Here is a 25329-nt window from a genome sequence, read left to right as displayed (position 1 = left end):
GGCAGCGGCACATGTCATGGGCACCGCCCGAATCCCTGTTGCTGCTAATCGACGAGGTCTAGACAGTAGACAGTGCAGCCTGTCTCATTCAGCATCTCTTCTCCCCCGCTTTGCTCCTCTTCTCTCATCGGAGACAAAGGCTGCCTTGCCTGCCCTCCTTGGTGTCTTTGACTGACTAATTTTCATTTCATCCGACTTCCCTCCAGAGAATGTGGAGTCCAACTCACCCATGCATGGACACTCACCGCACAGACTCCGATCACCGAGCAACGGAAGCTTCTCCGCAGCAAGATACCGCAAATGCTTGCCACCCCTTGCCTTGCTAAACCCGTCTGATTAACGTTCGATAAGATTCCGCGGGGATATCTGCTTTTTCGTGTCCCATCTCTGGGTACGAAGAAGCCTGTATGGCTTCCCAACAGTCCCAAGGGACTTCGAGCCCCTCCGCCTCTTCTGTCTTCCTTCCTCTCGGTCGCCGCGGTTCTCGAGCTTCTGTATCGACGCAGGCGGAACGTGAAAGCCTGCACGCAGCCCTCGATCAAATACATACCGCTGCCTACCAGTCGGACGCCTTGACAGTTTTCAACGAGTTTACGAGCCCTCCTGCCCCATCATCTACAACGGACGAGAAAACCATATCCGGCGAGCTGCAAGGTGGGCTGAGCGGGCTATATAGTCGCTTTAGGACATCGGTGGGTGGTATTGTGGGCGGGGTTGGGAAATCCTCAGACAAGAATACTGCGGATGATACTGGTTTAAAGAGTCCTCCGTCAGAGCGCTCTTCCATAAAGCCTACCCATGAGTATTCGGACTCCCATCAGCAACATGCGGGCTCGTCACAAGGATCAAGGCTTCACTCACCGGCTCCTGGGAGCCAGCACTCCTTCCAGGATAGTGTTTCTGGAGCCGGGAAGAGCGCAAAACATCCTCCCAAATCAACAAATTCATCTTCGAAGCCGTTAATATCACCTGCGCTGAAATCCCCGGTGCCACCGTTACCCAAAGCTACGGGTAGCTCAACAGCCATTGACCCGATGGTAACCGAGCTTCATGTGAATGCTACTCATGCCTCAAGTACGAACTCGGTCAATCTTTCCACTAACAGCCTGCAAACTGTGGAGTCCGCTGGCACGGACAGGGAAGATGGCCCTCATACTGCATCCATGTCCTCATCAGGTTGGAGCCAGCGGCTCTCGAATTCCCCAGTATTACAGGTCAAATCCAGTTCCGCGAACGAAGCTCCAGCAAGCCATGATATCAGCAGAACGTCTACCATGGGAAGTCAGGTGCCTGAAAGTTTTCGAAGGTCGGATTCACAGGGAACTCATGAGATAGAGGCTGCTTTGCCTGGCCCGCTGCGAAAGGCTAAACGTTCGATCGATGGAACCCAAGATGGTATCCCTTTCCCGCCTGAAAGGCTACGATCGAATTCAGGCGCGTCATTCAGCTTGGACAGAATCAACGCGGCCTCTGGATCAAGGACGAATAGCGTCACTCAGTACAACAGCAATGAGGTAGCTCCATTCATTGAAAAGCAAGTTCCCTCTGGAGTTGCTACGCCATTGCCAATGCCTGATGATGAGGCTCAACGGAAAGAACTACCAAAGCCGCTAGTCAAGCATAAGACTGGAGAAAGGCAGTCCATATCGAGTGCCAGCCGGTTGCCAGGATATGTGGCATCTCAAGCCTCCACAGCAGAGTCCGTAACTGGCCCACCACCTCTGGCTCCATTAAACACGTCTGTGGACCGCAATTCTGGCACAGATGGAAGAAGCTGGCGGCCGCATGCGAGTGGCGATGGCGTCATGTCCCAGCTCCGAAGCAAGCTACTAAGCAAAGAGTTTTGGATGCGAGACGAAAATGCCAAAGACTGCTTCCATTGTGGCGAACCTTTCTCTACATTTCGACGAAAGCACCACTGTCGGACCTGCGGGCAAATTTTCGACTCTAAATGCACATTATTAATCCCGGGTGACCGGTTTAGCCAAACCGGAACAATACGTGTGTGCAAGCCTTGCGAGGCAATGATAAATGGCCATGAAGACGATTCTTCCGAGTTCTCTGACAGCGAACAAAGCCCCATACCGCTCCATCCCCGAATGTCCGAATTCGGGGCGGGAATTTATCCGCGTATTCCTTCTGAGGAGGATGATACCTCATCGGTCGTGTCTCAGTCCATCGAACATGTGATGAAGACTCCTACTATGGCCATTCCCGCGACACGGCGTGCAGGAGAAGGCCACAACCGCCGCTCAGCTGTGCTTGAGATTAGCCCAGATAGACCACTAGCCCGGCCGACGTCCTCAAGATCCTTGAAGTCGTCATTGAGTGGGAGACCTCATTCAATGGGCCACAAGCGTCACCATTCCCGTCAGCAGTACATCCGAAGCTTCAAACCTCACCACGATGACCGTGCACCGTTCCAGCGGCGCCAAATAGATGATGCCGTACATGAGTCCCGGTTGCCTGCATTTCATAAAGATAACATCATCGATCCTGACCTGGCACAGTACCTCTCTGATGATGCCTCCAGTGGCGAGGAACAGCCCAATCTAATGTCTGCTGTATCAGAAGGCTCGTTGTCCAAAAGTGGTGGAGAAAGTGAGCGTACTACATTTAGCGGACTGCTTGCAGCCATGAAGAAAGGCCGACACGCGTTTGGAGATCGGAGTGTTGCTGGTTTTAACTCTTTTGGCCGCGAACCAGATGATGGTAGTGTTAGCAGCTCGAGAGCAGTAAATTTGCCTCGCGCTTCCCGCCGGCGCAATCTTAGTGTTGCAAGTAGTATTCATCAGCGCCACTCTCCGAGAGCATCGAAAGATAGCATGTTTAACTCCCTTGAACAACCGCCTGCTGTTCATGTTCTACCCCCGGGAGTTCCACCAAGCGGCTTCAAAATGACCAGAAGCTCATCTATGAGAGGAGCGGGTGCGCCTCCGGTCGAGTTAAACAAGGCTAGCCTGCAGCATGTTCGCAAACTGCTACGACAGCTCCTCAAAGACTCGTCCGTGCCAAACGTCTCCAAGTGGGAAACGGCTCTTCTGCCGATACTTCTTAAGGCAGCGGACGAGGTCGTACCGGACGTGCAGGGGGGTGACGATATGGATATTCGTCACTACATAAAGCTAAAAAAGATCCTGGGTGGCCGACCAGGAGATACTTCCTATGTTTCCGGATTGGTATTCACGAAAAATCTTGCCCTCAAAAGTATGTCGAGGAGCATACCACAACCAAAGATCTTGATAATAGCTTTCCCCCTCGAATATGCAAGGCATCAGCAACATTTTATGAGCCTGGAACCTGTGATCCGGCAGGAACGTGAATTCCTTGCGAATCTGGTGAGCAGAATAGCTGCTTTACGACCTAATTTACTTCTCGTCGAGAAGAACGTCTCCGGCTTGGCCTTGGAGCTGTTGGAAAAGGCCAATATCGCAACCGCATACAATGTCAAGTCGTCAGTACTTGAAGCTGTGTCTCGATGCACTCAAACAAGGATCATCACCTCTATGGACAAATTGGTGACCACCCCGGTGCATAGTGACTGCGGCAGTTTCGATGTCAAGACATATGTGTACAATGGCCGGAAAAAGACGTACATGTATCTTTCTGGCTGCCGCAAAGAATTGGGTTGCACGATTGTTTTGCGCGGCGGTGATAGCGAGGTGCTTGCAAAGGTCAAAAGAATCACTGAATTCATGACCTACGTTGTTTACAACCTCAAACTGGAGACCTGCTTGATGAGAGATGAATTTGCGCAGATGCCGGCATTGACTGATGCTGAGAAGGAAAAGAAGATAGATGCAGGGCACGATTCTAACGAGGGGTTGAGCAGTTCCTCGCCTAAAGACACAATAACCGACCCGGAGACTGCAAGCGAAGTGCCCGACGACGTTCCGAGGCCAACTTACTACGAAGATATTGTTCGGGACCATGAAACGAAGGTTCTATCCGCGTCTCCGTTTGTCCAATTTGAGCCACCCTACCTGCTCATGCGTGCCCGAGAGATGGAGCGCAAATTAGCTTATCTTAAGCGCCTCCGCGACAAAGACATTAACCTTGACCAGTCAGCAGATGAGAAGGCCAAATCTCAGAAATTCATACTGATAACCCCTGAAATGGTTCATGAGTCACCCGAGGGTGCTCCGCCTAAGGTTAAAGAAGTCCTACGCGCAGCCCATGATGCTGAGTATGATAGAGCTCTTCATCATTATCAAACCCAGAAACGTCAGTGGGAGGCTTATGTCGCCGGAAGCGTCGGCCTTTTCGATCCGTACGCCCACCAAAACATCGTCGTCCTCTTCAGTCTTGTCTGCACTACAACGTCAATTCCCTGCTCTGGTCCAGATCTTCTTGCGCTCGAGTACTACAACGAGCATGGCGGCGACCCGATATTCGAGCCAGACTGTACTTTAGGACAGTATGTCGAGGATATCTGTCTACATGCAAATGCAGTATGTACGGCAAATGGTTGCGAGAAGCGAATGTTTGAGCACCACCGTCAGTATGTGCATGGTGAAGCCCAGATAAGCGTTTTCACCCAGCCCTACCCTTCGAAACTGCGAGGTTTCCAAGACACAATCTTGATGTGGAGTTGTTGCAAGATCTGTGGTAATGAGACTCAGGTCTTTCCGATGTCGGAAAGTACTTGGAAATACTCATTTGGGAAGTATTTGGAACTCTCCTTCTGGAGCAAGAACCTCCATGCTCGAGCGGGCGTTTGCCCTCATGACTTGCAGCGTGACCACCTTCGCTTTTTTGGCTTCAAAGACGTTGCTATACGAATCCACTACGACAGCATCAACTTGCTTGAGATAATTGTTCCTAGAACTCGGGTTACATGGAAAGTGGACAATGACTTGAAACTCAGAAACGAGGTGTATCAGCGAATGGAGCATCGCATCACCCGGTTCATGGTTTCAGTCAAGGCGCGGCTGAAGGGGATCAGTGTTGAGAGTGTTATCCCTAAGCAAGCCGAAGATTGCAAAACACAGATAGAGCATCTGAGTAAGAAGGCCAACGAGGACCACATCCTCTTGATCAAACAGCTACAGGAAAAGTACACCAACTCGCGATACTGGGAAGTAATCCCTCTCAATGAAGTGCTCCGCTCCGTTCAGGAGAAAGTCGTCGAATGGGATGCTGCCTTCGCTGAATTTGAGAAGAATTTCTTCCCCTCGGAAAAAGATATCAAACGATTGGCTACTCTGCAGCTGAAGAAAATCTTCCTGGACAAGGATGTGTCGGTGATCCCCGAAGAGCCTCCTACCACACCAAATGAGGCCGACAATGAAATCATCGAAATGCCGGAACGGATGCGACTAACGCGCCGTATGACCCTTTCTCCGGAGAAGGCCCAGGATGTCCTAGTATCTGTTGTCGAAGAGCATTCGGGGGAGAAAGATGTTGCAGGAAGCCAGGAGAGTGATGCCATCAAGTCCGATGATGTCGGCTCTGCAACTCTCTCTTCCAGTTCAGGGAGCTCGCAGTTTTCACCCCCGCAGGCTGAGATTGCGGCCGAAAAAGAGGTGCAGCATCTGGATCTCGCAACACCTTTGAATCACTCTGAGCATCCGGTCCTAGCCCCGCCCACCACGAAGGCAATAGACAGTCAGGAGCCCCGGGAGCCCTCGGAGCCACTGGAGCCATCAGAGCCAAAGGCTACCCCTACTGATTCTGATGTGAACCCGGCGGAAACCCCTCCTGAGGAGCCAAGTGTTCGTCAGAGAAAGAAAAGCGATGAGACTGAAAGAACTGCAACTCCAAGTCGTTTCCCATCTGCTATTCCCCGACTTGCCGAAGCTACTTTGCGACGCAGTGGAAAGTCTACATCTCCACCATTATTTCGGGCTCAAACGCAACCTGCTCCTTTCCACAGGGACCTCGGAAATGATACAACCCCAATAAAGGGCATGAAAATCGCCTTTGGCAGATTGACACCGTCTGATGGAGCTCCAAGTCCTCCGCTGGACTCCAGGTCAAGGTCTTCGGACAACAAGAAGCTCTCGGAACGTTTCAATCTGGCCCTCCGAAGTGGAAGAATGACACCAGGTTCATCTCTCATACCGCGTTCTATTCCGACTCGAAAGAATACCCGAGTCTCGAACCTGGCTAAACACTTCGAACAGTTGAGCCGTGAGTTTGAAAAGGAACGGCAACGAGAAAGAGCGCGACGAGCTGCCAAAGGTACTCATTCTCGCGCAATCCCAATAGCTTCCTCGAAACCAATCGTCGAGGTATACAAGAATGTCAGGGAAGCAGTTGAAGAACGGGAGCCCTCTGGCGAAGGGGAAGATTTCATACCCCCAGCGTCACGCGTTCCGCCGGACCAGTCAGGCAGAAACAGCGAAGATATGCTGAGGCGGGATTCCGAGGAAGAGAGCAGGCAGGAGGATATTTCACAGGAACCTTCTGCAGCTAAAGAAGAAAAGGGGGGCGCTAGCCCGGAGGACGAACATGTCTTATCTGAGGTCGAAGGTGAGGAACACAGTGATGAAGACCGAGACGACCTGCAAAGACTAGACTCGAATGATGAGTTGAAAATGTCGCCTGAAGACGAGTCGATGGACCTGAAAGAGTTCCCCAAGCATGAGAGGAGTACGCTATTGAAGCTGCTGACCAACTTCTGGTCAGAGCGTTCTGCCAGCGGTTGGGCACCTCTAGATTATCCGCTTACCATGTCCGATCACGTTTTTGCGGATTGCGACATAATCGTGCGGGAGGACGAACCAAGCTCCCTGATCGCGTTCGCGCTGGACTCCAGCGACTACAAGGAGAAATTAGAAGCCATCCAAAGGCGCTACGAAGAGCCTGACGAGAAGGGCACGTATGAAGAGGATGGCAACGATGCTTTGGACGAGACCCGGGTTGAACATGCACTCTTGAGGTCGACAGGTACACATCTGAAGTATCAATTCCAGGAAGGTCAAGCGAAAATGCTGTGCAAGGTGTTTTATGCGGAGCAGTTTGATGCCTTACGGAAGAAATGTGGAGTCGCAGAGCGGATTGTAGAATCGCTCTCTCGATGTGCCAAATGGGACTCCAAGGGAGGAAAGACCAAATCCCTATTCTTGAAGACTCTCGACGATCGCTTCATTCTCAAATCGCTGTCGCCCATTGAAACACAGGCATTCCTGAAATTCGCCCCAGCGTATTTCCAGATTATGTCCGAGGCATTGTTCCATGAGCTGCCGTCTGCAATTGCGAAGATGTTTGGTTTCTACCAAGTGATCATCAAGAACCCCGCTACCGGGACAGAGTTTAACTGGTTCCTCCTGTTGATGGAGAACTTGTTCTACGATCGTGTTCCTACTCGGATTTTCGATTTGAAGGGCTCCATGCGGAATCGCAAAGTCCAGAGTACGGGAGAACGCAACGAGGTTTTGCTAGATGAGAACATGGTGGACTTCATCTACGAAACACCGTTATTTGCGCGGGAGCACTCAAAGAAGCTTCTGAGCCAGAGCGTCTGGAATGATACTCTATTCCTAGGGCGCCAAAACGTGATGGATTACTCACTTATGATCGCTATCGACGAGAGTCGTTCAGAGCTCGTGGTTGGCGTGATCGATTGCATCCGCACGTACACCTGGGATAAGAAACTAGAATCTTGGATTAAAGATCGTGGATTCGCTGGTGGTGGAAAGAACAGACCTACCGTCACCAGTCCGAAGGAGTACAAGAGTCGATTTAGGGAGGCGATGGCGCGCTACGTGCTCCAGGCCCCAAGGTATGTTTCTGAAACCTCACATTCTCAAAACCGCAACATTTACTGACATGGCCATAAGCTGTTGGCACCAATTCCAAAATTCCCAGCTCTACAGATACGCCCCAGTCGAACACTACCCGAGCCAGAGTTATGTCGCCGCGGACGCTGATGCCCTCGAGGAGATGGCAAGCTGAGCGAATTAGTTCCCCCGCGGACCGTTTTGTGTACTGATTAAGACCCTCATGACGGATATGACTTGACGAACACAACATGATGTACCAAAAATTCCCACTTCCAGTTCATTCATTGATGCTACATTTGCACTTGGCGTGTCGATCCAACTTTTGTGTACGGTCTTTGAGCGGTATTTTGTCTTTTCTATTACTTTTGCTGTTTTCTCGTTCCACAAGCATTACTTCATTTTAATGAGTGTACGAGACCACACCACCACACCACTACCTAGACTAGGACTTACCATAATACCACACACCCAGCCATAATGACCATGATGATAACACAAGCATAATAAAACAGCAATCTGAAGTAACCATCTTACAATAATTCCAACAGACACAATAACCTAAAAAGAATACCCGAAGTAGTAAAACATAGTAGTAATCCTTTTTCCGGAAGAACCCCGCGAGTGTCACACATCCCGAACACACCATCGGCTGAATTCGGGACGCTCGGGTTACCACTCGGGAACCTGATTTGCTGCTCCGCGGTTTTAGTTCTCCTTCAATTCAGTTTTGGGCAATTCGCATTTCCCACACCGTTGCGTGCGCGGATTTTCTTTCTTTTTCTTTTTCTTCGTGTGGCTCCTCTTTTTCTTCTCTTCTCTTATTCCCCCTTCTTGCTTTTTGTGTGTTCGTCAATTTGTTGATTGTGATTGCTCTCTCTCACTATTGCTCCCAGACCACGGTGTAAAAGGGCTATCGGGATAACTTAACCTAGTAGCCTTATGCTCCGCGCTGCGCTGCGCTACGACGACCTCACTATTTACCATGACTAACTGATTTACTGCCAGTGACTGCTGCTAGCTTTACCACTTACGAGCTATGGGCTGAATTTCGAATGTGAAAGATTGACAAATGCATTGCTTGCTTGCCTCGGTTGGGGGACTTCTTGTTCCGTTCCCCCGCACGAGAGAGGACTCGATTCGAGGGGCTGTTTCTTCGTGCCTCCCTCGCTCGCTCTCTCTCTCTCCTTCTTATTTTCTCTTTTGATTTACTACTCAGCTCATTCTCTTCCTTCTGCAACTGTCTTCTTTGACTGTTGATTGTTTACAAACTACGTCCGATTCATGTCTTCGGACATGCCGTTCATGGCTTACATCGATGCGATTCGGTATCGACGAATATTAACTCTTTTGCTCGACGAATGATGGAACCTAAAGTGATCCGGGTTGCTTTTCCACTAACAAATCATACTGACTGACACTCAGGTTGCTTACTTTGTTCAAGACATGAGAACAACTTATTAAATTCTAGCTTTTGATCGCAGCAAAGTCCACCAAACATGGCTGGCTAACTAACGTCAAATCAAAATACATACACATTACGTTCCCAAGGTGTGTGTCTTCCCCCAGCGCATTTCGGGCTCAAAGTGAATGTGGTAGACGCAAGTGCGCACTCCTGGTGCTCCTCGTCCTGCCCCGACTAACGAGTCTCGCAGTGAAGACACAAGCAGTCTACCGCGGGCAGACTACTTGGGTCGTCGCATGGCGGCGAGACCGGTCTACGATATCCAGAGACACACCCTTGACGCTTTCTATCCAATCGCTGTCGTTACCGTGTCATCCACCAACCGGTGGCATGCCAGACTGCTTTTGCATTTACTCAGCCAGGCCAAGGTTCTCCTCAGCAGGGACCACACGGACGGTGTTGGTGTGGCCCATACCGCCGCGCCATCCCTGGACACAGACGATGTTGTCACCCTTGTTGATGATGCCGAGCTTGAGAGCGTGGTTGATACCCCACTTGAGACGGCGGTCAACATCCTCCTGCCAGACCTTGACGTTGAAGTCGGGCTTCTTCTCGGGGAAGAGGAAGGGCCAGACACCACGGTACAGGTGAGAGTACTGGATTCAACACGTTAGCACACGACTCTCGAAACAACACTAGCTTCTCGACTTACCCGGGAGGCAGCGGGGTTACGGGTAACCATGACAATGGGGCACACGGGGCGGTACTTGGAAAGGTAGCGAGCAGTTTTACCGCTACAGATCTGTCAGCACTCATCCTACCCGACTGGATATATCTAAATGGAAGCGTCGCTACATACCTGGTAGTCAAGACGACAATGGCACCAGCGTTGAGTTCCAGACTGGCGCTAACGGCGGCCATGGCGATGGACTCGACAGTGTCGGTGGGGCGAGGAGCAAGGTTGCGGAGCTCATCGAACACGTTGAAGTGAGGGATGGCGACCTCGGCGAGCAGGCAGGTCTCGGACATCATCTTGACGGCCTCGTTGGGGTAGTTACCCTTGGCGGTCTCACCCGACAGCATGACACAGTCGGCACCGTCAAGGACGGCGTTGGCAACATCGGACACCTCGGCACGAGTGGGACGAGGGTTGTATGTCATGGACTCGAGCATCTGAGTGGCACAGATGACGGGCTTACCCTTGATGTTACACTTGGCGATCATCATCTTCTGGGCGATGAAGACCTTGGGGGCGGGGATCTCGATACCAAGGTCACCACGGGCAACCATGACACCGTCAGTCTCCTCGAGGATCTCGTCGAAGTTGTTGACACCCTGCTGGTTCTCAATCTTGGCAATGATCTGGATCTCCTTGCCCTCCTCACCCAGAACCTCACGGATGTGGCGGATGTCGCTACCGCGGCGGATGAAAGAAGCGAAGACCATGTCGACCTTGTTCCTAACACCGAACTTGAGATCGGCAATATCCTTCTCGGAAAGGGCGGGGAGGTCAACGTCAGTGCCGGGCAAGTTAACACCCTTGCGGGAGGAGATGTTGCCGTTGTTCAAGCAGCGGACGCGGATGGTCTTGTCGTCTACGACTTCGAGGACCTCGAAGGAAAGGATACCGTCATCAACATAGATGAGCTTGCCAGGAGAGATCACCTTGGTGATGTTCTTGTAGTCGAGGTACCTACAAGACGACTGGTTAGCGGAGTCCGTGCACAGACAAGTCTGGGCTGGTCTCCCGATCCATTTGCAGGGTCGGAAGAACACGGGGAGGAGCCTTACATGTTCTTGTCGTCGGAGGCGGTGGCATATTGATCATCGGTGGTGATGTTGAGCTCGTGGCCCTGCTTGATAGGGATATCCTTATCATCGGGGGTGTTTCCGGTACGGATCTCGGGACCTTTCTACGGAGGAGTCAATTTGGGGATCGCGACCGGCCAAGGGGACCCGAACTTACGGTATCAAGAGCAATGGCGAGAGGACGTCCGACCTGGGTCCTGGCGGCCTCACGGGCGTTGTCGATAACAGATTGGTGGTACTGGGGCGGGTCAGCATACTGTCATGTGCCAATGCACGGATGGGGACCGTTCTTACCTCATAGGAACCGTGGGAGAAGTTCATGCGAACAACGTTAAGACCGGCTGCAAGCTAGTCAGCTGATTGATACCTTCCAGAGTGAATAGGTTTCATCGGTCGTACCAGTGCGGAGAGAGTTGATTTTCTCCACGGAGTTGGTCTTGGGGCCTAAAGAAAAAAAAAAAAATTCGAAGGTTAGCTTGGATGAGGTCAAGTGCGGGGTGCGAGGTCTTCATGAAGAGATGACAATCGGGACGACGCAACTGGCAGGAACATACCGATGGTGCCGATGATGGAGGTGCGGCGGAAGTTCTTGGAGGGCACCATCTCAGTGTTGAGCTTGGAGTGCCACTCCAACTTCATGCGGTTGCTCAGGTGGTCGAGGGAAGAGCTGGCGGCCATCTTGACGGATGATTTATCTCTACTGAACTAACAGGAAAGACAGAAGAGAAAGGGATTGATGGAAGATGGAAGAGAGAATGGAGAGAGAAAGAAGAGAGGAAAGAGGAGAAGAGGGAGAGATAATAGGGAAGGAAAAGACGGGGCCGGTGAGCGAGAGAAGAGAGAGATGGTGGACTAGAGGAGGGGTGCCCGGGAAGGAAAAATGTTGGCGGCGGTGATTGGCTGGATCGGCCCTTTTTGGTGGGATTCCTGCTTTGGGACACTTTTTTCTGTCGGTCGGTTCCCCGCGGGTTGAGAGAGCAGAGCAATCAGTACTCCGTACTTAGTTTAGTTGTGCCTCCTGCTACGGAGTAGTTACAATCACACTTCTCATCGCCTACCTAATTCCCATTATTAATGACTTTTTCCCTCCCCGGCACTATCGCTGGGTATCAAAACTCAATAATGTGCTTCGTGATCCACCTTTCACTGCTTTTGCTTCTATTCTTTGATCGGTAGATACACCCTGCTGCCTCTGTCCGCGCTTTTCACTGGTCAGCCAAGGGTTTCCGCCCAGCGATCAGCAGCAGCTTTTGTCCACTTCATCCTCAGGCACCTGCTTCCGCGCATCTCAGGCATTCATACGCCGCATGCAATATTAATTGGTTGGGAAGATTCCAAAAGCAATTCAAGCCCAAGCCACAATCTGGCAGATACACCCACACCACATTTCCCTACTATCTACCTATCTATCTACAACTAACTTTGTCAAAAGTAGAAATCTGGCAGGACCACATGATCCCCCTTCCTCACTGTCCAGTTGACCCCACATGGTCGCGGATCCATCCTCTCCTAGCGAGGTGGATTTGATGTCTTTGTCGGTGCTGAATTTTCTCTTCCCTCCTCGCAAAATGAGAAAAAAAAAAAAAGCCCATTTTCCCCTTTCCCCTTCGCAAGAACTATTTCCCTGACTCCATCGGAATCCATAAGGCTGAATTTTGCTCTGCTCGGATGGACCCAGTTCCCAGTTATGGAGAAGCTGTCTCTTTTTTTTTTTTTTTTTTTTTTTCTACCTGCTCTTTTGTGGGTAAGCAATTTTACTCAAGGTAGTAAATAATTTACTCGGAGGTTTTCTCTTCCTGTTGGAGGTTCTTAACTCCGAAGGTGTGTCGATACCTTTACTTGTCTTGGAGATAGATGGTTAGGTTAGGATGGGAGATAGTAGTAGTAGTAGCAGCACCTTAACCACATATATCCGAAGTGAAGCTTGGTAGTTATCTTGGCCTATTATGCTCAATATTATTATGTAAGTCGTCATATGAAATATTCATGGTTGTTGCATTGATATTCATATTTTCTGTGATTGGATACCCTAAAGACAGACAGCAAGTAGTAGAAAAAGGTACTCACTACCAACATCACTCATATCCTCACTAACACCGCACAAGTACCTTCTACGTACAGAGTACATGAATATGAATCCTGACCTACACCTACTTAGCACCTGATTCTATCACCACAATCACCCCGTCCCGACTCAGCGCCCGGTGAATGAATGCTATGGATAATCTGCAATATGCATGCTAGGCCATTCCACTCCGTAACTACAAAGCCCGCCGTCGGCTCGGCACACTTCCTCTTACAAGGATAACTATACTTAGCACAGATACATACTTGATATGATATTAGTCTGCATAGCCAAGCCCCGGTTATCTTCATTCATTCCCCTTCTCGGTAGTGTTTCATCCTGCATCCACCCGCTCAGCTACTATTTGCAAAGTACTGCCGACTTGGCGGTGATGTGATTGCGTACTCTCTACGGAGTAGTTTTGTTTGCTTTTGTTTAGATTGGTTTCGAACTTCGGAGAATGAATGAATGAATGAATGAATGAATGAATGAATGAATGAATATATGAATGAATGAATGAATGAATGAATGAATATATGAATGAATGCATGCATGCATGCTGATCTACTTAGTATTGATGTTTGTTTGTTCAGATTTGCTTTTTGGGTTGAGTAGGTTTAGTTGTTGGGATAGGATACTGAATGGGCTTGTGGGTAGTATTTATGAACCCATCCTATCTCTAGGTTCATTTCCGGAGTACGTAGTACTATTTATGAAGTGGTAGAATACTCCATACTTAAGTAGTAGATAGGCAGGCACTGCCCCTCCATACTTTACCCTCTACTATGAGCAGCAAGTAACAGTGTGGTCGCTCGGCTCGGCTAGACAACTTACTAACCAGCTAACTAGCTGTCCACCTCACTAACCACACCAGCCACTCCCCCAAACCCAGCCACCCAATTGACCCATGACCACCCAACCCAGCCTCGCTCACCGCCTCGCACCAATCACTGGCCCACGTCATGTGAAAGCCACGTGAACTGGATGACTTCCTCCGTGGGGTGACCTGATACCTACCTACCTATCTTTCTTTTTTCTCTCTATTGCCCACTCACAAAGAACAATCCCCACGCTCATAACCTTTAATATCTCTATTGATACAATCCTTGCTGCGAAGCACACAACCTGTCAGATCATCATCCCCAAATCTTCCTGTCACCATGGTATGTCACATACCCAAACTCGACCGGACCGGATATGGATGGATAGGGATTAAAGAAATAGGATGGGATATACTAATATTTATGGGTGCATTCAGCTCGGACGTCTCAGCCACTACGCATTCGATGCGGTTCTTAGTACGTACACCCTTATCCTATCTTCTCTTGTTGTTGTTAAGTTGGGTTTGAGTTAGTTGCTGACCTATTTCGCAATCAAGTCTCTGCCTTCCTGGCTGGCGTGAAGCGCTCGACTGGATTAACGTAAATACTACACCTCATTCCTCTTTTTCTTTTCCGATCACTGCGCTATCTTATCCATCCTATTTGACGGGCCAGTAAGCTAATCAGTTCATCCCGCGCACATCCCCCGAACCCTGGGGGGCATCGCGTGGGGTCTTTCACAGCCCCAGTCTCAACTCCGACAAAATCACCGATAACAAGGACTTCAAGAAGTGGATCGATAACTACCTGGGTGTTGGCGAGTGGGTGATGGATCAGTCTGTGGCTGTGTTGGGGTCGACGAGCTACTTCGAGCGCAAGCGGTAGATTTATCACTGCTACTGATACATCTAAACTACCGATCGCATCGCTTTTCCTGAGTCGGAGTCGCCGGTCGGCTTACGAATGGATTGGTTGGATCCCTGGTGGGGTGGGCATCTATGTGTGATTTGCCTGGGTTGGGCGAGTACACTACTATGTGAGGCTGGGGGTTTCTGGCTGGAGGAGAGATTGCGATATAAGGCAAGAAAGGGATTAAAGGGTATGAACCCCGTCGCGGTTGAGGGTATGGCTGCGATGGGTCGTTGCTCATGATTGATGATGGCATTTCGGCTCGTGTTCGAGTAGCGCAAGTCATGGCGTTGGGTATTTTGCGTTGACTGTATACCTTGATCCATGCTCCAATGGCAGCTCCCTTTGGAACGTTTGCATCTCTTCTCGATATGCCTGTTTGTACATAGGTTCCCTGTTGAGGGATAACTCATCTGTATCTCTGTTCTCCGCTGTTTAGCTAACAACAGCTATGTTGTGACCGGACTACCCATTCAGGTTGCTTCCGGTATTTTCTTATCCACCAGTACAGTCACCGTGTGCAGGTCACTGACTAGCCTTGGAGTTATACAAGAGTATCCATTCCCAAAAGTCCAGTTCATTTCAATGTGGTAACCTCCGCAGGACCCGCCTTTGGACCGCGAGTGTGGTCTCGCAATAACATATGCGCCCAGAATGAAAGATTGATTGTCCCATGCAAGCCTGTGCAGGTCTATCATAGCACGTATGTGCTCGCTAACATGATTAACGTCAAGAGCGTCCACGCATGTAAAAGCCTAATCGCCCAAAAAAAAAAAAAAAAAAAAAAAAAAAAAAAAAAAAAAAAAAAAAAAGAGCCAGGGTATGTTCTGGAAGCACCGTAGGGTTGGAATGAGTGACGCGATTCGTTCAGTCGTAACTTTCGTACTATGTAAGCATCGAACCTATGTCCGGAGTAATGCATCGATGTCCAGACGACGGTAATAGGAGATATGGCCCATGGTTTCCCAATAGTGTGCTACGCACTCTGACGAAATCAGGATAAGTTGGGATGAGATGAACGTATCTAAAAGGAATATTAGCATGCATAGCGAAAAGCTGGGCATTTTTAGATCAAACCTACCATCTCTGAAACCGAGGCCCGCTACATGACCTTTGCTCCGTACTATACGTGCTCCCTGGAAGAGAGCTTCCTCCGCAAGGCGGACAAATCCTCCGGGGCCAATGTCATCTGCTGAGAAAGATATTTCGCCACGAGGGACGTTAGGGTCTCCAGTGAGCTTGATGGCCTCAAGGCTGCATCGCTCTTCTCCGTGATCACGTTGTAGGAAAAGCAGAAATTCGCATCCATGTGCCGAGTAGTCTCCAACCCAGATGCCTTGGTATGGTTTCTTGTCTGTAGGCGTATACAGCTCGGGGTCAAGTGTAGCATAAGTCGACAGCGTCTCGCTCCGCCCAGCGGTGAAGATCGGCATACCCAATCGGAAGTGTGCCCATCTTCTAATTCGAAACGCATGCTCGGAAATTTTGTCCAGCTGTGGAGGGTGGTGTTCCCACTCCGGATCAACTTCACCACGATAGACGCGGTGTTTAGTTGGAATGGTTTTAGGAGGCCATTGTTGGTTCGCCACAAGATCAGAAGTTATTCGGGCGGAGCAGAGCGAAAATGAGTTGAAGACATGCTGCGTCTCGAGAGGCATGGGCATGCGGGTTTCGCCGCGCAAATATAACGGCCGACCCTCGTGATGGTTTTTCAGGAGCAAGACTGGATCATCTAACCAAAGACTAACTTTAGGATTGAACGTTTGGATTATAACATCGGGATTCCAGTCCCAGAGTTGGAACTGGTGCGAGCGACGTTCTGCGATGACCCGGTAAGCCTCTATGACACCCCGTCGGTGATCGTAACGGGCGAGGATCAAATTTCCCGTGTGCTCGGTGTCCGCAAACCAGATCTTGTTGCGAGGAATGAACCAACAGGGATGATGGGCGATGTAGAGACTGCGAAAGGAGTCAAAGACACCTGTTGTGTGTATGGGTTCGGGAAGATTGGAGTTAATGATATTGGCCCATAAAAGTTCGTTGGTCGCATGCTCAGCGAAAGTGCGGCAGGTAGTTGACAGGCGAGCGAGATCTTGAGCCGATAGGAAAGACAGTATATGCTGGACTAGCTCAGGAGGAAGGTCTAAAAATGAAGCGCTGGTTTCTCGGGGATTGTTGGAAGTTGTTTCCGATAAAGACGCCTGGGGATCGTCGTCTATCTCCACGGGTGCCTGTTTCCGTTCCTCCCAGGCCGACTGATTGACAAGCGCAGCAGCCATCACGAGTCTCTTGGATGGAGTGAAAGCCGAGAAGCCAAGGGTGACAGGTGCAGCAGCAGATGATCTGCCAGATAGCGCTCGGAATAATTGAGTTGGCAGTGAGCACAAGAGCAGGGGAGATAAAGTAGTCAAGGAAACAAATGGTTGACGATCTGCATACTAAGTTAGCTTCCAGTGGACTAGCGAGGGGAAGGCAAGTCCAGCTGGCCGCCCGCATGACATCACCCTTGCAGCCGCCCCGATCACCTCATCAATGGAGCTGTCCAGCCAGATGTCTAGGTAAAGAGCGGTGCATCCCTGCGAACATTGTGCGAAGCATGGGATGACCAGTATTGAATGGCGTTACTGGGAGATCATTCATTTGGCCACAGCAGATCGCAGGGGACCTCCAAGTTGTCGTGGTGGGCCGCCGGCAGTAAGAGAAGTTGAGTTGAGGGGGAAAACGTCAATTTGGTGCTCGTCACGGGGATGGGCGATAAGATACGGAAATAATGTCTTTTATTGGCTAGTCACACAACAGATACAATACGCCTTGTCTTTCCCCTATCAATACTACATACAAGGCAGGCATTATCCGGCGAGTGCCTCAATAACAAACTTGTCTTGATCACGATTTGGAATAACAAAGCAAAACATAGCCTGAAACAGGCAGTCGGGACAGTCAGGTGACCGGCGCAAGGGTGGGTTTGTTTACGCGGTCCCAATCGGGCAATGGCCCTGTCCCTCAACGCGTCAGGAAGGCACGATGGGCCCTTGCCTAATCGGGAAAAATCACAATACTCCAGTCCCGTGGTGATTGCCGTCAACTGTTGTTCCGAACTACCATCATCATTACTACTCTATATATCTATTGGTTTGGTCTACGGCCCTATAACCTCATTATTGTCTTAGCCAAGTGTCACTTAAGCCCTTTCTTTTTTCCAGGCAAAAACAAATCAGGGGCTAAGAAGATCGTGCGACAATTGACTCACCCCAGTCGGACCAGTACACAATCGCCATGGACACGAGACAGGCAAAACGAAAGAGACAAAGCAGCTCTTCATCTGGCCAACAGCCCCAAGAGCCTCAAGAGCCTCCCACGCCAGTCTCGATTAGAAGGACTCGTCGCACCGAGTACTACATTACCTCCGCCACCTCTTGCAATACCCCTCACCAGAGTAAGAAGGTTCGCTTCTCAGACCCAGGTCCCGGGCGGCAACATGGTTCTGCCCACTCGACTGGCCTCACTCCGGCCATGTTACGTTCTTCCTTCGAAGAACGCGCAGAAGATGATCCTTTGATTCGGAGCCCAAGCCGTCGCCAGCGACGGCGCTCAACCCCTCTTCCGCGGTCTCGCCGCAGTATGGGTGCTTTCGATGCTGTCAGTACAGCCTCCTCAGAGCATGTAGTGCAGTTTACACCGCTGCGACAACTTCTAGACGCGCGCACGAAACGACGAATCCGGCGGATAGGCCTAAGTGATGAGATCAACCATCTAGAGCGCGAGAAGAGAGAATCCGCCCAGTACGAGAAGACACTTCAAACACTACTACGCGAACGAGATTCGTTGAAGAATGAATTGGATTCGGTCAAACGAAATCAAGACGTATCCAAGAGTATAGCATCCAGCGAAGAAACCACTTGGCTGTCGCCACAATCCATGATCGAACAAGTGTCGTCCGAGAATATACGATTAAGGGAACAGCTGTCTTTCCCTTCTCCGGGTGCCACAACAGACCATGATACTATCAGCAACTCGGAGGGAGAAACAATGGTGATTAATGAGAGCGCATGGGATTGTGATACAATGCTTATATCAAACTCGCCGGATATTCGAGGCGTAGATGCCCGGACATCAGTGCCTGATAACATCTCGCTTCTGAGCCAAGGACATGCGAATACCGATGCGTCGACTCAGGCATCCATACCTGATTACAGGCAGGAGGCTGAGATTATTGCGCTTTCAGCCGATCTCGCAGCTGCCAGGAAGGAAAAGCGTGACTTGTTTGACGGTTGTCGCGCCCGTGTCGCTTCGCTTAGTGGAACTGCAATTGAAGGGCTCCTTCGCCAGTCCTCTCCGCCGCCCGACTTCTTGGATCAAGTTCTGCCTACCTTGGCCCAGACACTGCGGCGTGCTTCTGATGCCGCCCAAGCACTAGACAACGTTAAGGAAGAGTTGTCGGGTCTCGGATTCCCTGGGAACAACGCTGAGGAAATCATCTCTACGATGCGCGATCAATTTCGCGCCGCGCGCCTTCAACTCGAACGCGCAGTCCCTGGCGAAACCGCCAATGCTAGCCTCAGTGATGGCAAAGCCACTCTTGGTGCTTTGGTAAAGCGGGTTGAGATACTCGTCAAGAGTCTTGAGGACGAGCAGGAACGACTGGAAGGCTCCGTAGGCCGGGAGAACGCACTTCGGGGTCAATTCGATAACCTGTTGGCTCGATATGAGGGAGCATCGAAGAAAATTCATGACTTGGAAGAGTCTATTGCCTCCTCCGCTGGAGACATGCTTCACACACGAATGCGTATGCAGGAGCTTGAATGCGAAGGAAAGGAACAAGCCGTCAGCATTCAGCGGTTGAATGCAGCCCTCGACAAGTACCACGAGGAAGTCAAAGGACTAGAGGCCCTAGTAACTGAACTGGAGGATGATAAGGCGAAGAACAACGAGTCACACAAACAGGAAGTGGAGGAATTACAGCAACAGCTGGAAGAGCAGGCCCGTTCCCTTCGTACTGCCGAATCAACCGCTGTGGAGCGGGAAACTCGCATCCGGGAATTAGAGGAGGCCCTTGAACAAAATCGCACCAGTGTGCGTGACCTCACAGCTAAAATTGAGTCGCTCGAAGCTGAGCGCCAGCAAACGATACAGGATCTGGAGCAAGAAGCAACGGAGCAGCAACAGCGCCTTGAACAAGAAGTAGGGTCGATGAATGTCCTCGTCTCGGAGCTCAACACGTCACTAGAGGAAGCTAAATCAGATGTTGACCGACTTCGCCGGAGTAACACTGGCCTGGAGGAGCAGCTGCGTCTCGAAGTTGAAGCAAGGGACAGCCTGCTGGATAAATGGGCTGCAGAGCAAGCGCGGTCTTTTGCTATTATGAAGGAAACCGTCAATAGCGAGCGACGGAAAGCCAGAGTTCGCACTGCGAACTGGGAGCTACGTTCGGATGAGATCCAATCATCAGATGGCTTTAATATCGAGCCCATCACACCGGTCAGTATGACAAGATTTGTCGACGTGGAAGCTGGCCGGGGGAAACATCGTAAGCGACTAGACAGTGGGGTAGGGATACTCACCGACGACCTGGAAGATGCAGATGCTAGTATCATGCCAGAGTCGTTGCCTTCTGATCCCGCTGAGTTGCTGTAGTGCGTTTGGTACATGAGAAACATTGGAACGTTGTTCGCTATGCATGAAAAAGTCTGCAATATATTTTGATTAGCTATGCATGTCATTGGGATAGTCTGCTAAGTCATGTACATCAAGCCTTGGACATAATGAAATGATTTGATAGTTGTCTGTTGTGCTTCTGTAACTAGTAGCGAACGAGGGCAGTAGTGTTGCACGACACACGACCCAACAAGGTGTGCCAGAGCTCATCAGGTCAACTTTCACCAACACCGATAGGATAAGAGCGTTCAAGTTGGGATTTTGTGACATGTCCAAGACAATTTTTACCAACGCTTGCTTGCATATAAGCAGATGCTACAAGTACATGTGGTACCACAACACCTGGATCAGTTGCCTTTGACCTTGCACCAAGTAGCCAAATACTTTGGCAGATACTACCTGGTGGTGCCGACGAGGCAAGTTCGCATGATGATACGTCTTTACGCAAAATGATCAAGCTCCCCAGAGATGCATCAACTTCCTTGGTTCGAATCATGCTCACATTCTTGACTGTCATCCGCATACTTTATCCAAACGAATTGGCTTGACAGACGCCTGTAGCCCAGCGTGTCAGTCACGCGCAGTGGAGGCCTACCCGCAACAACAACATACTTCGCCTAAGTCTGGACCTCAGTGGGCTAAAGACCTTGCTTATGTTCTATCTATTGATGATTGTATTTCCGGTTATCAGTGCATCTAGTGGAAATAGGGCATTGGTAACAGCGGTCTGACGGCCAGCTTTGGGGCGTTTCCATGGTTGAGTCGGACTTCCCTGCGTTATAAGGTTCATCCCGCGGGTGGGGGCGCTTTGATCTTTTTACTGAAGTCTGGCACAGCTTCCCCGTCTCCCCTTGTTTGCGTCAGGGCAAGGCCCTGCGGAAACCCTTGTTTTACTCTATATGCAATACTAAATCAATTGATTTGTTCATATTGCTGACGACCAGGGAGACAACCATGCCATGGGGGACTGCAGTCAGCAGGCGGGGCGACCACAAGCTGGGACTACTGCCATGTGTCATGTCCGAGGGAAAGGGAGAGAGAGTGTGTGTGAGTGAGGAGGTCAGTGCATCTGAACCCACCGGGGTAAGTAAAGGAAAGCACTAACAGCATCCTTTGATTATTCCATGAATGCTCTAGAAGGACTAGAATGGCACTAGAGGGAAATTGGTCGCCGTTAGCATCCTCGCGTCCATCCCTGATCCACCAGGGGTTTACTAGGGGAATGCGTCATCCAGGAACCTGTCCACGAACACAGCAATAACTCTCTCTACAGAGTAATTACTACACCAACCATTTTTGGGCTGACGGGGATGATCAAACTGGATTTTGCCACCGGAAGGGATGCAAGATCGAGGGGGGGGGGCCAGCATGTGAACTAAGGTTTGGGACAATCGGGATGCACGACCAAGGTTTCGCTAAATTTGTGTCGCAACTTGCAAGGAACTGCAAGCTGGCCTTTTTAGGGGCGTGGGGGGAAAGGGAGACGATCGGGGGGAAGTGCAGGAGATTGCAGGAAATGTCCCGGCCAGTCGGGGCTCCATGGTGACCATGACAAACAGTCAATTGAATTGATGATGCTGTGATGAGAATGATAGTATACGTAGTACGAGGCATGGGTTTCAGCTGGTAAGAGGACTGTTTCATCCCACCTCAGCAATAGGATCATCACTAGCATCGCATCAGTATTGACTGTGTATGAACTTTGCAAGGAGTTGGTGCCGATTATTCCGTCGATCGCAAAAGAAAGGATGAGAGTCATTCCCTGGGGGATGTCAATAGTGCCGGAGACTATCAGGCCAAGGGGGGAGGAAGCATCCACCAAAAGAAAGAGAGGGATTATTAGGTATTCTTGGTGGTGATTATTCAATAATACGTAAGGCCATCCAGGCAGAGACCGACGAGAAAGCGAATCTGAGACGGAGCGCCATCAACTTGAAGCCGCGGATCCGACCCCTGAACCCGCTGCCTCAGGCGTCGGGGCCTCGTTGCTTTCTCTCTCTCCACTTTCCCTCTCTCTAGTTGGAAGTGACTCTCTTTCTTCCTCTTCCTCCTCCTCCTCTTCTTCTCCTTCTTCCCTCTTTTTCTCTCTTCTCACCTACTCATCCTCGTCACCCTCTACCATTCATCCATTCATTCATTCTATTCACAGCTTCCTCACTCCAATCCCTTCTTTGTCCACCATGGTTGTGTCCACCGCGGTTACATTGTCTCACCTGCATTGACTTTGTTTCCCCCCCGCTACCGAACCACTGTTTGCCTCCCGCGTGTTGTTAACAGATTGGGTCTACTGTTTATCTCACGTCACCCCGTCCCTCCTCTTTCTGGGACGCGTTCATTCATCCTTGTGAATGCCCTCCGATTCCTTCGCTTCATCCGTGCGAAGCGCTGAATCCCCTCTTCGCATCTCCACCTCCGTCGATTCTTTGACCAACCCCTCGAGCTCCGATTCTCCCCTCCCCAGTCCCATCCGTCACGATCAATACCCTCTGCTGACCTCCCGCTTCCGCCACTTATCGCCCAAACGAGCCGCCATCATGAACGAGACAGGCGGCCATCCTGGTGTGCGCAACCTTCTCGCTAGGTTCGAGAACAACCAGAACAACACTACTTCTCCTCCCTCCCGCGGTCGATCTCCCGCTGGCTCCGAGCATTCCGCAACTGCCAGACCCTTGTCCAAGGTGCGCGCCAGCTTCATCGCTGTCGATGGAGTCACCCAGCAGCCAAATCCTGTCGCAGGGCTTCGCAGCGTGAGTGGTCGCAGCGATAGCCCTGCTGCTCCCTCTCGGGTCAGGAGCTTCAATTCGGAGGATTTCGAGGGTGGCTTGAGAAGTCCGTTGTCTGTGTCACCAACCAGCAACGGCTTCCCTCAGAAGATCACCGAACAGCCCGTTGCGGCCTCGGAGACATCGCAGAATGATGTGTCTGAGAAAGTTGAGCCTGCCCCGGTAGAGCCCGAAAAGCCCTCAGAAGAGGTCATCGAGAAGGCCCCTGCACCTGCTGCTGCACCTCCTGCTGCTACGCCAGCCCCAGCTTCTCCTGTAAAGGCCAGCAAGGTCTCCACGCCCAAGCCGACGCCGACCAAGACAGTCACAAAGCGACCATCCACTATCCAGGTGGGAAAGACGGCACCCAAGCCTGCTTCCAAGTCGCCAGCGCAACCCCGTACCCCACCCTCTCCCGCCAAAACCGAGGACAAGACTACTCGGACTACACGGGCTGTCCGGCCGACGGTGACGAAGACTGCGACCCTCGAAGCCCCCAAGGTCGCACACAAGCCGAGCCGGACATCCCTGAACACTGCAACGAAGCCCGTCACCAAGCCTGCACGGCCCTCTGTGCCTGCTCGCGACCTGACGAAGCCGACAGCCTCGACCGCATCTCGCACCACCAAAGCGGCCGCCAACCCCACTCGCCCGGCTTCGACAACGGCTTCGACTTCGTCTACCGCCAAGAAGACCACCACGTCTACTCTGACCCGCAAGCCGTCCACTCTGAAGAGCTCAACCACTGCAACCCAGAAGCGCGCGATCACTCCTACCGCTTCCACCGCGCGCAAGCCGTCGTCTCGTACCTCCCCTCCTAGCGGAAACGAACGCCCTCATTCCCGTGTGAGCAATACGAGTTCCAGACCGGTTGACGAGGGATTCCTGGCTCGCATGATGCGCCCCACAGCTAGCTCTGCTAGTAAGACGCACGACAAGGTTGAGGTCAAAAGCCCCCCGCGGGCCACCAAGCCGGCCCGGGCGCCTAGACGAGTTCCCTCCAAGCTGGATACCCGCACTTCCCGTCCGACCAAGGTCGAGCAAGGCAAGCCGCTGGAGAAGCCTGCGCCTGAGGCGAAGGCCGAGGAGCCGGCGGAGGTCGTTTCTGAGGCCCCTGCTATCCCAGAGAAGCCCGTCGAGGTGGTCGAGGAAGCTCCCGCGCAGGAGCCCGTTGAGACCCCTGTCGAGCCTGAAGCTGAAGCTGCCGCTCCCGTCGCCGAGGCTGCCCCTGAAGTCGATGCTACCGAGGCTGTTGAAGCTGCTGCGGAACAAGCTACCGACCTCCCTGCGGTTGCTGAAACTGAGCCCGTTGCTGAGGCCACCGTGCCGGCGGAAGAGCCAGCCATTGAGGTGCCCGAGACTAAGGAGGTCTCTGAGCCCGAAGCTCCTGCTAAGGAATCTACTGAAGCTTCTACTGAGGTTGTCGCCGAGGCTCCTGAGGTTGTCGAGGCCCAGTCGGGCGAGGTTGATGTTGACATGGGCAAGCTCTCTCTCAACTGACTTTCTGCGGAGCACTTGACCAGTTAAAATAGATTTTCTTCTTGTTTCTTTCTCGTGACATATCTTTTTATACCCTTGATAATCGTGATGCGACCAGGTACATATGCTTGTCTCCACGTGTTCTTGATACTGATTTTATTGTTGGGCTTTACCCTTCTTCTCTGCTTCTTGGCTTCTCTGTCTTCCTTTTGGTCTCGGGTTATCTTTCGGGATCTTGGTGTGGAAAGCCCCTTGTTGACAGTCGAACAAGACCGACGACGTGCATGTCGGAGCATTGCAGGTGGAGTTGATTCGGATGTGATCTTAGCGATGTGTACGGAGTACTGCATCTTGCATAGTACTGGGTCCTCTGGCATATTCTTATCCTTGATTTATTTTATGCTTTGGTGTAAATTATTGGTATTCAGTAAATGATAGTTTGTTAACTTATCATAACATGCCAGTAGCCGCAGTACTATATTCTACCTATATTATTATGATAGACCTTCACGTCGAAGCCAACGGCCAAGTAGAACACAGCTACAGCGTGCATTGTTCTAGACCGCCACAGCTTATACCTTGGGAGAATGACGAGCACATATTTACTAATAATGCGCTCGACTGCATGTCACGCCCTACACGGTACAGCAGTATGATCCTTCTTCGCCCATGAAAGGAATCTGCCTTCTCTCCACCTCAA

General features: G+C 51.1%; 4 protein-coding genes across 4 annotated transcripts; 2 read left to right on the top strand and 2 right to left on the bottom strand.

The window, feature by feature from the left end:
* The first annotated feature begins 118 nt into the window (after positions 1-118).
* Positions 119-8293, top strand: BO83DRAFT_434954 (1-phosphatidylinositol-3-phosphate 5-kinase FAB1). Its single transcript, XM_025535851.1, has 2 exons — positions 119-7726; positions 7785-8293. Exons 1-2 carry the CDS (start codon positions 408-410, stop codon positions 7897-7899), a joined length of 7434 nt encoding a protein of 2477 aa, XP_025391035.1. The 5' UTR covers positions 119-407; the 3' UTR covers positions 7900-8293.
* A 1246-nt stretch (positions 8294-9539) lies between these two features.
* BO83DRAFT_396349 (pyruvate kinase CDC19) lies at positions 9540-11616 on the bottom strand (the record flags this gene model as incomplete). The annotated part of the gene is made up of 8 exons (XM_025533128.1): positions 9540-9785; positions 9842-9923; positions 9989-10822; positions 10921-11042; positions 11096-11176; positions 11233-11279; positions 11338-11382; positions 11493-11616. 8 exons carry the CDS (start codon positions 11614-11616, stop codon positions 9540-9542), a joined length of 1581 nt encoding a protein of 526 aa, XP_025391034.1.
* Positions 11617-15547: 3931 nt separating this feature from the next.
* BO83DRAFT_355047 (F-box protein) lies at positions 15548-17394 on the bottom strand. Its single transcript, XM_025529126.1, has 2 exons — positions 15815-17394; positions 15548-15757 (listed from the first exon to the last, which is right to left on the bottom strand). The coding sequence occupies exons 1-2, from the start codon at positions 17010-17012 to the stop codon at positions 15636-15638; spliced, it is 1320 nt and encodes a 439-aa protein (XP_025391033.1). The 5' UTR covers positions 17013-17394; the 3' UTR covers positions 15548-15635.
* A 5047-nt stretch (positions 17395-22441) lies between these two features.
* On the top strand, positions 22442-25031 carry BO83DRAFT_375825 (uncharacterized protein). The gene has a single exon (XM_025530558.1). The coding sequence runs from the start codon at positions 22737-22739 to the stop codon at positions 24648-24650; it is 1914 nt and encodes a 637-aa protein (XP_025391032.1). The 5' UTR covers positions 22442-22736; the 3' UTR covers positions 24651-25031.
* Positions 25032-25329: the final 298 nt, after the last annotated feature.

Source organism: Aspergillus eucalypticola, assembly GCF_003184535.1.
Source record: "Aspergillus eucalypticola CBS 122712 chromosome Unknown BO83scaffold_5, whole genome shotgun sequence".
Classification (NCBI taxonomy): Eukaryota; Fungi; Ascomycota; class Eurotiomycetes; order Eurotiales; family Aspergillaceae; genus Aspergillus; species Aspergillus eucalypticola.
Note: the sequence above shows the minus strand (reverse complement) of the source record. Positions and strands in the feature narration are given on the sequence as shown.